Source organism: Chelonia mydas, chromosome 19 (assembly GCF_015237465.2).
Source record: "Chelonia mydas isolate rCheMyd1 chromosome 19, rCheMyd1.pri.v2, whole genome shotgun sequence".
Lineage (NCBI taxonomy): Eukaryota > Metazoa > Chordata > Testudines > Cheloniidae > Chelonia > Chelonia mydas.
In genome coordinates this window covers 3153577-3166642 of record NC_051259.2, presented here as the reverse complement: position 1 = coordinate 3166642, position 13066 = coordinate 3153577, and the positions used below count along the sequence as shown (strand labels likewise).

Genomic DNA, 13066 nt, shown 5'->3' with positions numbered 1-13066 from the left:
TTTAGTAGCAAAAATATGATGAATATTAACTGGAGTCAAATGCCATCTGTACAGTAATATATAATTTTGTTTTGAGCTACACAACTTGAAGATGTATATCCCCTTTCCGATACAGAGATCCACTCATCCAGATCAGTTTTTGTCCAAATCCCTATCCCAGCTTTTCATCTGAGATGTTAAGAAAACAACCTTTTCAATCAAAATTGTATATATCTTAAAAATTAAACCTTTTTGTTCCAGCTTGCTCCTAGATCAACTGCTCAATGTGGTTAAAGGTCTAGATAGAGGTGTCTTGTATCCAGATTTCATAAAACGTTGGATAAAGGTTGAAAATATGGGATCTTTATATTATTACATATCTCGGTGGGATTTAAAATCTGGACCCAGGAACAGCTGTCCACACTGAGTAATCTCCGTTCTTCCCCACAACAAATCGTCACTCTGGAATTTCCTAAGGCTTTTCTGTAAGTGAGCTTTTCCTGGTGCACCTGCGTGTCGGAGTTCTCTACTCTCTCAGATGATGCTCCCTTCCCCAGACTCCTCGGTATCCTCTCTCCAACCCCACCCAGAACCTCTGAATTGCACCAGATCCCACCTTTCCCTTTCTCCTGCAATCCCAGATCCCAAACAGCATTGGGCCTCAAGCACTGAGGCCCTTCTCTCCTTCCATCCCCTTGTTGCTATGGCTCTCATTCCCTGTAAACAAAGAGAAAAAGCCTCTGATTGGCTCCTGGTGAGGATGGTTGCCTGGCAACCCTCCAGAGCATGCTTAGTAACCACTAATACAAAAAAAAAAAAACCCCACACAGCCAACCACTTGGCAGTGGGAGGCAGAAATTCCAGAAGGAAGGTGGTAAGTTGCTCTGACTTGATTCAGTGCGAGGAGCCAGGTGCCATGGCCTTGCTGGGGACGGGGATTCAGGAGTTGGGCTTTGTGCAGTGTGTCTGAGACTTCTCAGGCCTTGTACTTTCGCTGTACAGGTTTGTGCCTTGGTTAACAACCGAGGGGGGTGTGTGTGAGAGAGAGAGAGAGAGTGTGTCTCCCTCCCTTCTGTGTTCCTTGGCTGTAGCACTAACCTCTCAGCCCAGAAAGTGTGAAGCTTCCTCCTGCCTTTCTCTGGGGTTTTCACTGTAATATGCTCCATATAATTTGACCCCCTCCAACCTGTCCTGCAGCTCCAAGGCCTCTGTGTGGCTTCTTCCCTCCCTTGCTCAAGGAAAAGCACAAATCCCCCGCCCCCAATATGCTTGCTTTTCATACTCGCGCAATCAGCCCCATTGGTTTTAGATGAACAAGCTGTTTGGCAGAGACCAGAAGGATTCGGCTGTGGTCTCTAAACCATGTGGTCAATGGCAGAGAGCAGAGCCAAAGCCGGCCCTCAGTGGCACATGTCCCCATAATCTTTAATGAGTTACTGCCTCCAGAGACTACAGTCCTCAGCCTGTAATGCTCCATTAACGTTTGGAGTGGGTGCCCTCTGTTCTTTGGGACCTAGAGTCTCTGCAGGCAGGCACTGCTTCCATTCAGGCTGAACATCCTGTGCGAAGAGCTGTTGTTTTTGCAGGGCTGCACCTCTGCATTGAAGAGGGTGACTACAATCCTGCTCTGCTTCTGCAAAGTAGGTGTAGCCTGAGGTCTCCCGGCTGGGCAGCCCTCGGCTTGGTGAAGCATGAGTGGAACAGACTTTATTAAACAACTTTCTGAGGGAGAATCACAGAGACACATCCTGTCGCCGGAGCATGTTAAATATCACAGGGAAGGTCACTGCTGGGGCTGACTGTGTCCCAAGATCAGCAGCTGGGGGAGGGTGCCTGATGAGCCAAGGATGGATTGGTCCCAAGAAGGCACATTGTCAAGAGGGGATGGTTGTGGTCAGGAAGCTTGTACTGTCCTTTTCTATGCTTTCCAACCTGTAGGAGCATTCGGATGCCTGCAGCAGCCAGGGCAGCCAGTCTGTTGCTTGTTTCTCCATATCTCTGCTTTAGCAAGCCGCTGACCTTGCTGATATGGCCACACTGAGTGTGAAGCCAGGACAGAGATTTACAGTCCCAGACTGGCACATCAATGCTAACCTCATCTCTACAAATGCTGAGCGTCAGCGTTCTGCTTCCCATCAGATCAGGCAGGAAACCAGGACTCTCCGTAATGAAACTAACAACCAGGTGGGCTTCCCAGCGGCTTCACTGCCCTTTTTGTTTGTTAAAACAGGTTTTGGGGTGTGTATGGGCGGGGAGGTAGGTAGGGGGTAAAGATTTGGCTGGCTGAATGGATTGGGATGGGAAAGTTTGTCCCTTTTCAACCTTCAGATCAGATCACTGACGAGGACCTACGCCAGTAGTGATGGAGGGTTGTTGGGAAGTGCTTATTTAGTGAGAAATTAGCAAAGCCGGGTGACAATTAATCTTCCAATAAAATTAGTTGTAACTTATAAACTAATTTGATTTGGTCACGTTCTCACCCATTTTGTGTTTACCTTCTGCAAACGTATTGTCAGATCAAGTTTTACCAGCAAAACTGGATTGAATATACTGGAAAGTTCTTAAATTCACTTCTGTTAACTTTCATACCAGAAATCTGGTTAGAACAGCTACTTTCATCCAGTCATGGGATAGAAGCAGTGCCATCTGACCTGTGACCAATCACAGCTGAGCAACAGAGCTTAGGTTTTGGCATCTGAATAGCAAGGCGCAGGGTGAACAAAACTTGTGTGAAATTGTCAAACTTCGAATGAATGAATATGAGAAAATCCCAGTCTTGCTTTGTTGACTAAGGCCACATCTACACTAGGACTTATGCTGGCAAAATATATGTCGCTCAGGAATGTGGGAAAAAACCCACCCCTGAGTGACCTAGGTTTTGCCGGTATCAGTGGTAGTGTGCACAGCACCATCTTGGCAGGAGAGCTTCTCCCGCTGAGAGAGCTACCGCCGCTCATGGAGGTTTTATGATGTCATCAAAGAGCTCTCTCCTATCGACATAGAGCGGCTACGCAAGTCCAGCTGTGCTGCTGTAAGCTCATTAGTGTAGACATAGCCTAAGTTATTTGCTGTGATTTATCCGCTTATATCTCGTACCTCATTTATTCAGTTTTTAAAGCCAAAAGGGACCATCCCAATCATTTAGTCTGAGCTCCTTCGCTAATGACTGGAACAACTTACCTAGGGAGCTGGTGGATTCTCCATCGCTTTCAGTCTTTAAATTTGTTCCTGGGCAACAAGTATTTGCCAATGGACTCTTCAGACTGGAAGGATCCAACAGCTGGAAGTTGAAGCTAGACAAATCCACACCTGAAATAAGGTGCACGTTTTGAACAGTGAGTGTAATTAACCCTTAGAAGGATTAACTAAGGGATGTGGTTGATTCTCCATCACTGTCAATTTTTAAATCGAGTAGATTTTTTAAAAATATATGATCTAGTTCAAAAGGAATTATTTTGGGGACTTTCTCTGGCCTGTGTTGTACAGGATGTCAAACTGGATGATCACAGTGGGCCCTTCTGGCCTTGGAATCTGACTCTGTAAGTCTGGGTGTCTTTCTAAAAGATCTCCTATGGATCAAACAGAAGTTACAGGCTTAATGCAGAAGTGGTTGGGGGAAGTTCCTTGCTTTGTGTGGGGCGGGAGATCGGACTGAATGATCACAATGGGACCTTCAGGCCTTACTCTGTGAATCTTCGCATTGCTGGTGGGTCTTCCATGGCATTTGGACTGGAGACCCACTGGCATCATAGGTAAGAATCATATTGCTAGGCCAGGTTTCAGAGAAGCAGCCATGTTAGTCTGTATCCACAAAAAGAAAAGGAGTACTTGTGGCACCTTAGAGACTAACAAATTTATTTGAGCATAAGCTTTTGTGAACTACAGCTCACTTCATTGGATGCATGCATGTAGCTCATGAAAGCTTATGCTCAAATAAATTTGTTAGTCTCTAAGGTGCCACAAGTACTCCTTTTCTTATTGCTAGGCCAGTGACCCATGTTATGGCTTAGTCCCCTTCCCAGTTGGGTAGTAACCTACGTAATGAAAACCACCAAACTAATTGACAACGATTGGCACACCGGTTAGAAGGTGGAAGCTCACAGCCTGAATTTAAGGCACAATAGGTTAAGGCAAATTAACTGACATTGGGGGTTATTTATAGACAGCAGTAAATGTGTAAAAGGCAAGAGGGATTCTGTGATAATACGATAACTGATACTCTCCTTTTCCTGCTTCTCTCTCTCTGCTGAAGCACAAGTCACAGTTCTTCTCCCCCGCTCCCCATAAAGGTATTAACACTGCGTTAGACCTCAGAGCTATAATATACATATCCCTGAATGCAGGTGTTAACAGTTCCCAGTCAGCTGCAAAGAGACCATTTCTTAGTAAACAAACATTTAATACACACAAAACCCCGCATTGTAAATAGTGTGTGTGGAATAATTTAGGAATAACTTTTAGACAAATGCTCTTCACCAGTAAAGCACTGGAATAAATTTCCTAGGATGGTTGTAGAATCTCTGTCCCTGGAGATTAAGAGCAGGTTGGACAAACACCTGTCAGGGATGGTCTAGATCAGAGCTACTCAAAGTGGTGGTCCACGGACCGGTGCCGGTCCACAAGACATCGGCTGCTGGTCTGCGTGCATATTGGGGAAAAAAAAATTGCCAGTCCACCACATTAGATAGCTTGAGAAGCACTGCTCTAGGTAATACTTAGTCCTGCCTTTAGTGCAGGGGACTGGACTAGATGACCTCACGAGGTCCCTTCCGGTTCTATGATTGGTCCTGCACTGATCAGCTGCTGAATCCACAGATCTGTCTCCAACTCCTCTATTTGTAACCTTTTCCCTCTGCGCTCTGATTAGCCGAGCTGGGTGACCGTGTGGAACCTGCAAGATTGCTTACCCTCAGTGGAAACCCTTGCTCTGCCCTGCTTCAGAAGCAGCTACTTTGCGTGTCTAATGGCCACACCCTGGGCTCTTCTAAGTTGCCGGGCTTTCTGTGTGCTTGTGTCCTCTCCACTGCCCCCTCCCTATCTTTGGATTTATTTAAAAAAAAAAAAAAAAAAAAAAACCCACACAGGCTGCAGTATAAACATGTGGGTTATAAGTGCGAATGGCAGTTGATTTGCAGTGTCCCCTGACATGCTATTTACCTTCATCTAATGCTTCAAGGTCTTTGTGTGAGTTTTTGCAACACCCTAGGAACTCTGTGAATAAATCTATCTTGGATCCCCCATTGGAATTGTTGCTTCTGGAAGACCAGCATAGTCTTGCTTCTAGAGAAGTCCTTGGTGCAATTAATAAACCACAGCTTACAGGAGGTGAAATCATACATAGGCACTGATTTTTAGGTGTACAAATATTGTAATGGGGACTCTGGGTTTGATGCTCTTGTGTAGTTATTTACATTAGTGCATTAGGTGTAATATACTGTGCTACCAAAACAAATGGTAGTACTTTGCCCTGGTAAAAAATGCAGGCCCTTGTCAGCATGGTGAAATGCACTTCACAATTTCAACTAAAAAAATTGAAATGGTGTTTCTCCTAATTCCAGACACAATGGGATGAGCATGACAACAGAACACGGCTTGCTGAACGTATCGACAGTGTGAACAGATGGAAGGAGACCTTGGACAAATGCCTCACAGACACAGACACTGAAATTGATGCCTTAGCCAAAGTACGTTGGGAAGACAGATGGCTTAAACTCAACATATGCTCTTAACATGTGACTTTAAACAACTAAGGCCCTGATTCTGCAATGAGCTGTGCATGGACCGACTCCAATGGGCCCATTAAGAATGAATGTTGGAAGTGCTGCTGGAATCATGACAATGTGGGGCTTAGCACCAGCACTCTGAGCTCAGTGCAGGATCAGGGCCTTAAATTGCTTTCAGGAAGACAAGCCCACTAGCTTCAGTTCCCATCTGAATTGAGGCAGTGCATAGTGCTGTGTGTTTCAGATAGTCTGCCCTCTCTTTTTCTAAAGATCTGCGGGGGGGACATAGCAATACTTTAAACACTAAAATAAAAAAAAATTAGGGAATAATAAGTGGGTTTTAAAAAATATTTATGAAGGAGCTCAACAATTTTAGGCAAGAATAATTAAAGTTGTCTTTATTTGAGACCTCTTTTAAATTAAGAAGTTTGCATCTTTTTTACAGTTAGAATCAGGAGTTTGTGTCTCTGTATTAAGCACAGTTTTAATAAAGGCTACATCTATTTTGTGTGTTTTTCCTGTGCGTTGCCAGTGGCTCGCTGCGGGACCACAGGCAAGCCGCACGTTCTCTTGTGCCTGTGTTTTCCCATTTGTAAAATGGGGATCGAGCTCCCACAGCCGGGGGCCTATTTGCAAAGTGCTCGGAGGTCCTTAATGAAAGGCTTAATGCCAGGGCTGTGATTAACTGGAAATGGGAAAGCATTTCTGGTCCCATAGGACTTGGTGGTCGCCAATGGGAAGAAGCCTCTCTGATCCTTTTGCTCCAAAAATCATGTGAGATACTTGAGTATGACGTTAGCTGCTAGCTGCATTGAGCTTAGCCTCTGAACTGCGGGCCCTATAGACCATGGCAGTCAGCTGGCGCACCTTGCACCCAGTAGACTGCAGCAGTGAGCCACTCGCTACAAGGTTTAAAAGCTGCTTCTGGAGGTGGCTAGAAGGAGGTTGTCGTGACGGGAACAGCCGCAAGCATTCCCCCGCAAAGGAGGGACCGCATCCCTAACCCGAGCTGGCTTTTCCCCCACCAGATGAAGGAGGCAGCGGAACGTGCGCTGCAGGCCAAGAACTTGCCCTTGGACGTGGCGATTGAGTGCTTGACGCTTCGGGAGAGCCGCCGAGCCATTGACGTGGTGAAGGACCCCGTGGAGGACGAGCTGCACAAGGAGGTGGAGGTGATCGATGGAGCCAAGAGAGATCTGCAGCAGAAAGTGAGCGAGGCCTTCGAGCAGCTCTGGTGAGTCGAGCAGCAGAGCACGGGGTGGTTCCCCGCCATGCTGGTGACTCCAAATCATCTCTCTCTGTATGGGGCTTTGGGCTAGCAGGGTGCACCCCGGCCTCCGGGCTGGCCAGCGTCCGAGCAGAGAGCATGCTCTGTGGCCACGCGGTGACGTAGGCAGCATTACACATTGTGTCAGCATCTCATGGCGATGCCCAATAACGTCCCTTGCCAGGATGGGCCCATTAAGAATGAATGTTGGAAGTGCTGCTGGAATCATGACATTTATTAAACAAGGGGAAGGGAGGGAGTAAGTGTGGCAGATAAAAGGTAGGCCTGAGTTTTTGCCTGGTGGTTTTGGGGTCCCAACTTGAGACACGTGGCAGGTACCTGATTCTCAAAAGGAGGGGGCGCTGCACTTCCTGAAAATCCAGGCATCTCATGCCCCAAAGCACAAGCCTCTTTCAAAACATTACCCTGCAGTGCCCAGCCTGCTGGGTGCTGCGTCCTTCTGGGTCACTGCCTTACAAGTCACTGCACTTCAGTCACACGCGGGCGGTTGGTTCAAGGAGCAGCTACCGAAGTAAGGGTGGTTCCCATGGGGGGTCCAACGGGCCAGCCTGGTGCTATAGAATCTCATCATTCATTTATTTATTTTGTTTTTAAAAAGCCCAATCAGGTCTCTAGCCCTCATGGTTACCAAGAAAGCTCTGAAAAAGTGAACTGATTTTAGGCCAGTTGGACGGCTGGTCTGACTCACTGTCTCTGTACCCTTGGATGGACAAGGAGCTGTGTCCTCTCTGAGTGAATCTGTCTGGCAGCCCATGTCTGAGCCAGGTTTACGCTATCTGCTCGGTCTGCCAAGGAGAGAGATTTTCACAGGCTGTTCCACTAAGACCTTTTTCAGCCTGCTGACAGTGACAAATGTAGCTTATCCTGCCCCTTCTTTGGCAGCCTCTTGCAGGAAGCACGCCAGCAGCTCAACTTTGATCACCGGGGGAAAATGGAAGCACTGGAAATAGATCGGGTCTGCTCCTCTCTCAACGTCAACTCTCCCAACATCTCGTTCAAGGTCAATCCAACCCGGGTCCCAATTGGGTAAGGGAAAAACCAGCCTCCTTGTGGCCAAACCCAGGCTGTTTTAACATTCTTGCTGATGCTGGAAAGACTTGGGACTCTTGCCGCCTTTAGTCGAATTTCTGGTGCCTCATGGAAATGACTGGCTCAGTTAGCAGACAGCCTGGCCTACAGTTTAAAACACCAAGAGCTGGATTCAGGGCTGTCTTACTGGCTCTGCTGCTAGCCCTGAGTGATATCAGATACGGTAGTCAGGGAAGCTAGCCCTCCATTTCTCCATACTCCCAGTGATTGTTGTTACCAATAACCTTTGGTCCTTCCCGAGCACCCTCCCTCCGCCTGAGTGTTTCAAAGCTCTTTGTGGGCACACACGAGCCTCATGACATCCTTGTGATGTAACTTGATAGCATCCCCATTTTATAGAAGGGGAAACTGAGGCACAGAGGGGGAAGTGAATTGCCCAGCAAGTCAATGGCAGACTTGTGGTGAGAACCCAGGAGATCTGCCTCCCTGTCCCCTGTTTAACCGCTAGACCATGCTGGTTTCACAGTGAGGGTAGTGATCAGATTACCCAAGGGATGGGGTAAATTCTCCATCTCTTGGAGCCTTTCAATCAATGTTTAGATTTCTCAGAAGATGTTGGGCTCAATGCAGGAGTCCGCGAGTGGGATTCCCTGGTCTGTGTTATGCAGCAGGTCAGAGGTGATGATCACAGTGGTCCCATCTGGCCTTGTAATCTGAGTCTCTTTGCAATTGTAGAAGGCTTTTCCACCTTGGCATGGAGAGGTTTCTTCCAAGCTCTCTCCTGCAGTCACTCCACTTATTGCCCAAGGCATGAGTTTCAACAGTCTGTCCTGTTGGGCGCACTTGCCATTCTAGATCAACAACGCCTCAGCAGTGGGACCAGTACAGCCAGTACAACGCAGACCGGGCGGAGGCGGAAATGAAAGCCTCCACTGAGCTGCGGGAAGCAATAGCCCTCACCATTGCCCAGGTAAATAAATCACTCATCACCGATGCAGAAGCCATTGGTGCAGTTAATAGACCTTAAGCCTGGTGATGTTAAGTCATGTGGTCCCCAGCGGGGATGGCTGGGTGAAGGCAGCCTGCTTCGTGGGGGTTACGCTGTGCCTTTTGGGGAGGGAAGGCTTGAAAAATCCAAATCAAAATTAACCCTACAGCACCCATCTGAATAGTTCAGCCAAACTAGGCTTGGACCTGCCATGTGGTGCTACTGGTTCGTGGGAAGGGAAATTTCCTTTGCCTTTCAGATGACTGCTCTTTTCCTGACGAGTGATTTTTAAACAGGCAAACGTGCCTCACTATTATTCTTTGGCATCATGAGGGTTTCGCAGCTCTCTACTGATCTCACAAGGCGTGTGCCTTGCCCCAAAGAGCAGAACACACACTCAAAACGGATCTGGCATGGAGAACGCTGTAGGAAGGATATGGGCAGAAGCGATTTTGGAAGAGAAGAGGGAGATCTGTTGAAACATTGGGGGATGTGCCAGGAGGCTGTTCCAGGCAATGGGCCCTTCTCAATAGCGCCCCCTATCACTGAGTTATTGTTTCCTTCTACTCCCCCGTCTGCCTGTCTGTGCATCCGTCTCTTGTCTTTATATTTATGCTGTAAGTTCTCTGGGGGCAACTGGGACTGTCTGTTGGTTCTGTGTCTGTACAGCACCTAGCGCAGTGGGGTCCTGGCCCTGACTGGGCTTCTGGGTGTTCTGACCAGACACATAATAACAAGCGTTGGGGTGATGAAGGGCACAGGGAGACTGTGGAGGAGCACGGGAATGGGCAGACGAAAGGTGAGGTCATGTAGGGCCCTGAAAGCGAGGGTTGTGTGTTATGGAGGGAGCAGGGTAATTGCTTTAACAGTGCAGGGGGGACACTTCCTGGAGGCACACACACGACCTTTAACCTGTTTTCCCTCTAGACAAACAACGAGCTGGAAGCTCAGCGGGTGGCCACGGAGTTCGCCTTGCGGAAGAGGATCCGGGAGTTTGAAAAAGCCTACGACGAGCTGAAATGGCAAGAGAAGAATGTAAATTTCTGGCTTGTTTCCTTCACTATCCAGTGCCCTTGAGTGAGATTCTATCTTCAGAGCGTATCTCTTGCACGCGACACTGATGACATGAAATGCTTCCTTGCTGCGGTTCAGCACACTCCAGTGCAAGAGGCGTTTCTGATGGAAACCTCTTGGTACATCCACACCCTGCCACATACCTACCTGCCATGGTTCTCCCAGTGCAATGTGGGACTGCTATGGCATCTATCCCACAGTGTCCAGAATTGTTACCAGGAGCAGCTTTTGGATGACTTCCAACTGAGAGAAGACTACACATTGGGGGGGTGTCAGCTGATCTGGTATGGCTGCATCACATGTGGCCACTTGTTCATCCTGGGGAGAAATCATAGCCCGCACGGGGTCAGCGGGACCCAAGCTAAAGCCCTTGTCTCAGATGTTGTGATTGTCTGGTACAACCAGCACTTAGCAGGCAGCTGTTGTGTGTGGACGCGAGGCATCAGCTGTGTGAGCTCAAGCTGCCGGGGCCACATTGTTGACGAGAAGCAGCTAGTATGACACCGCAGACAAGTCTAAGCCACTTAGCCCTCTTTTTGGGTTTTATCCTTGCTATTGAAATACAAAGGAAAATTTCCCTTTTCCCGATCGATCCTGTGAAGGCAGAGAAATGGAATTGGAGGGATCACAGATAGACGATCCGCAAACTGCTTCAGATCCAGCCCCGCTCAACACTGACTGAAAAATGTTCCTATCTGAAGCCCATTCAGTGGTGTGAGGAATAATTCGGTGGCTCTTGGTTCACAACACAATTGATGGTCGGTGGCATCTGCAGGCTGAGAAGCCAGTTTGGGATCTTGTATCTCACCATGTTAACCCATCCACAGCAGCCCTGAGACAGCCACAGCATGCCTTGCCTGATTGGGTGGAAACTGCATTTTTAAGCAGTGATGACTGGTCCACACAAACTGATCAAGCTGCATTTAACCCTATTTGAGCAGAAGCCCTTTAGTCCTTGTTTAAAAACCATTTCCAGCCTGGTAAAACCGCAGAAAGGCTGGAGCCTTCTTGAGCGCAGCTGGTTCCTATCTAGATCTCATGGGAATTTCCCGAGTACCCACAAGCCAGTCTTTGAGTGCACCCTTACTAAACTGGACAGCTGGAAGTGCATGATGATAACAATCCCTTGTGCTGTGTGTGTTAATCCTCAGACCTTGGAGGAAATTGCTGAGATGGAAGAGGACATCCGACGCCTCGAGGAAGATCTCAGGAAGAAAATGTGGGATTTGAAACTTGCGCACACTCGCCTGGAGACCCGGACTTACCGCCCCAACATGGAGCTGTGTCGGGATCAGGTACAGATGAGCCTGTAGGCTGGGGGTGGGGTGGGATGGATACTAACCTGGCATGCCCGTTGTCCATGAGGGATTTGAGGTTGAGGGTGGAACCCTAGATAGAGCTTCTATGGCTCCGAAATGATCAGACACCTTTAGGTGCGGACTGAATGGAGACTAAAAGATGAATAAAAAGGAATCCACCATACTGTGTGAGTTAAAGCATAGAAAGAAAGGGGGGAGGTGGGCTAAGGGAAGGGGAACTTAGGGGAACCATAGCAACTAACAAAAACCAGTACCAGCTCTACTAACCCTTATGTCGTGTCCCTGACTTGTAGGTGCAGTATGGGTTAACTGATGAGGTCCATCAGCTGGAAGGCACCATCGCCGCCCTGAAGCAGAAGCTTGCACAGTCACAGTATGTTTCTATGTGGTTTGGGAGTTACGCATCCAAGGAAGAATAATGACATTAACAGGCACCAGAAGGCTTTGTAACGTTCCTAGCAGGGGGCGCTGCAGGTCAGAAATAGGGTGCCTCGTTAGAGCTGTGTGGGGAGCTCCAGACTGGACAGCAGGGGGCGCTGCAGGTCAGGATTGGCAGAGCTGGTATGGGGTGGTGTGACTACACTTAGAAAATTATCGAAGGGTGGGGGGAAATTGGGGAAATAGAAATGCTGCCTTGGGTTCGTGTTGGATTCCCATCACCGCGTCTCTTGGATGCTGCATTCCAGCAGCAGCAGCAGCCTGTGGGCTTGCTATTAAAGAGACCTGAGCAATAAAGTACAATGTGTCAGGAGCTTCCCCTGCAGCTCTGGTGTGCGTGAGCTTGAAGGCAAAAGCTGTGCTGGTTTTTGTTGTGGTGAGAGAGCAGAGACTGATTATTTGTCATCAACGCCAGGAGGCAAGTTCAGTGGCACAGATGCACCCCTGACTCCCTAACTTTTGCTTTTCCCAGGGATGCCCTAGACGCTCTCTATAAACACCTGTACCGCATCCAAACAGATATGAGCTACAAAGCTAACTCCCTGATGCTGGACAACAAGTGCATGGACAGCAGGAGAAAACTCACAGTGCCCGCTGAGAAATTTGTGCCAGAGGTTGACACCTTCAACCGAACCACTAACCGTACCCTCTCACCTCTGAAGAGCAGGCAGCTGGAGCTGGCTTAATCCACTGGGAACAGCACTGGGCAAAGGAGCCACTCTGAAGATAAAACTCCTAGAGAGTCAGTTCCATACCAAGGAAAGCTGACATCTGTGTCGTGTTAGAACAATGTTATTCTCCTGCCCCCAAAGTTGTTTTATAACTGTCTGTCCCCTGCATGATTTGTATAGCTTCTTGCACTCCAAGGAGCATTATAAATAATAAAGTCTGTCCCCAAGAGCACTTGTCATCTGACAGCATTGGAAGCATTTTACGATGATTGAATCCATGTGGGCTGTCTAGTGTTCTAAATCCTTTAAAGTGCGGGGCTGTGCTCTGAAAAGGAACTGTGTAACAGTGGCACCTCTCCAGATCATCTTCCTGTGCTGATAGATTCAGATCTGCCTGCCTTAATGTTTAAAATAACATTGTGGGGTTTTTGTCTCCTTCTCTTAGCCATGCAGAGCCAACACTGCTACTAACGAGGGAGCTGGAGTCCACTCTGGCTCTTGTGGCAACAGACTTGTTAACCTAAGAGCAGGTTCCATAGTCGCTATGGGCCCTTAGT

General features: G+C 48.1%; 1 protein-coding gene across 5 annotated transcripts; it reads left to right on the top strand.

Moving 5' to 3' along the window:
• The first annotated feature begins 517 nt into the window (after positions 1-517).
• TEKT2 (tektin 2) lies at positions 518-12941 on the top strand. Of its 5 annotated transcripts, none has more exons than XM_037881786.2 (10): positions 780-853; positions 1918-2163; positions 5538-5663; positions 6731-6936; positions 7873-8016; positions 8875-8989; positions 9935-10042; positions 11233-11376; positions 11694-11773; positions 12311-12765. In XM_037881786.2, the coding sequence occupies exons 2-10, from the start codon at positions 2008-2010 to the stop codon at positions 12522-12524; spliced, it is 1293 nt and encodes a 430-aa protein (XP_037737714.1). In that variant the 5' UTR covers positions 780-853; positions 1918-2007; the 3' UTR covers positions 12525-12765. The 5 variants fall into 5 exon arrangements, with proteins under 5 accessions (XP_043388375.1, XP_037737714.1, XP_007060756.2 ...); XM_007060694.4 differs by having other exon boundaries at positions 790-853; positions 1987-2163; positions 12311-12910; XM_037881787.2 differs by lacking the exon at positions 780-853 and adding an exon at positions 871-981.
• Positions 12942-13066: the final 125 nt, after the last annotated feature.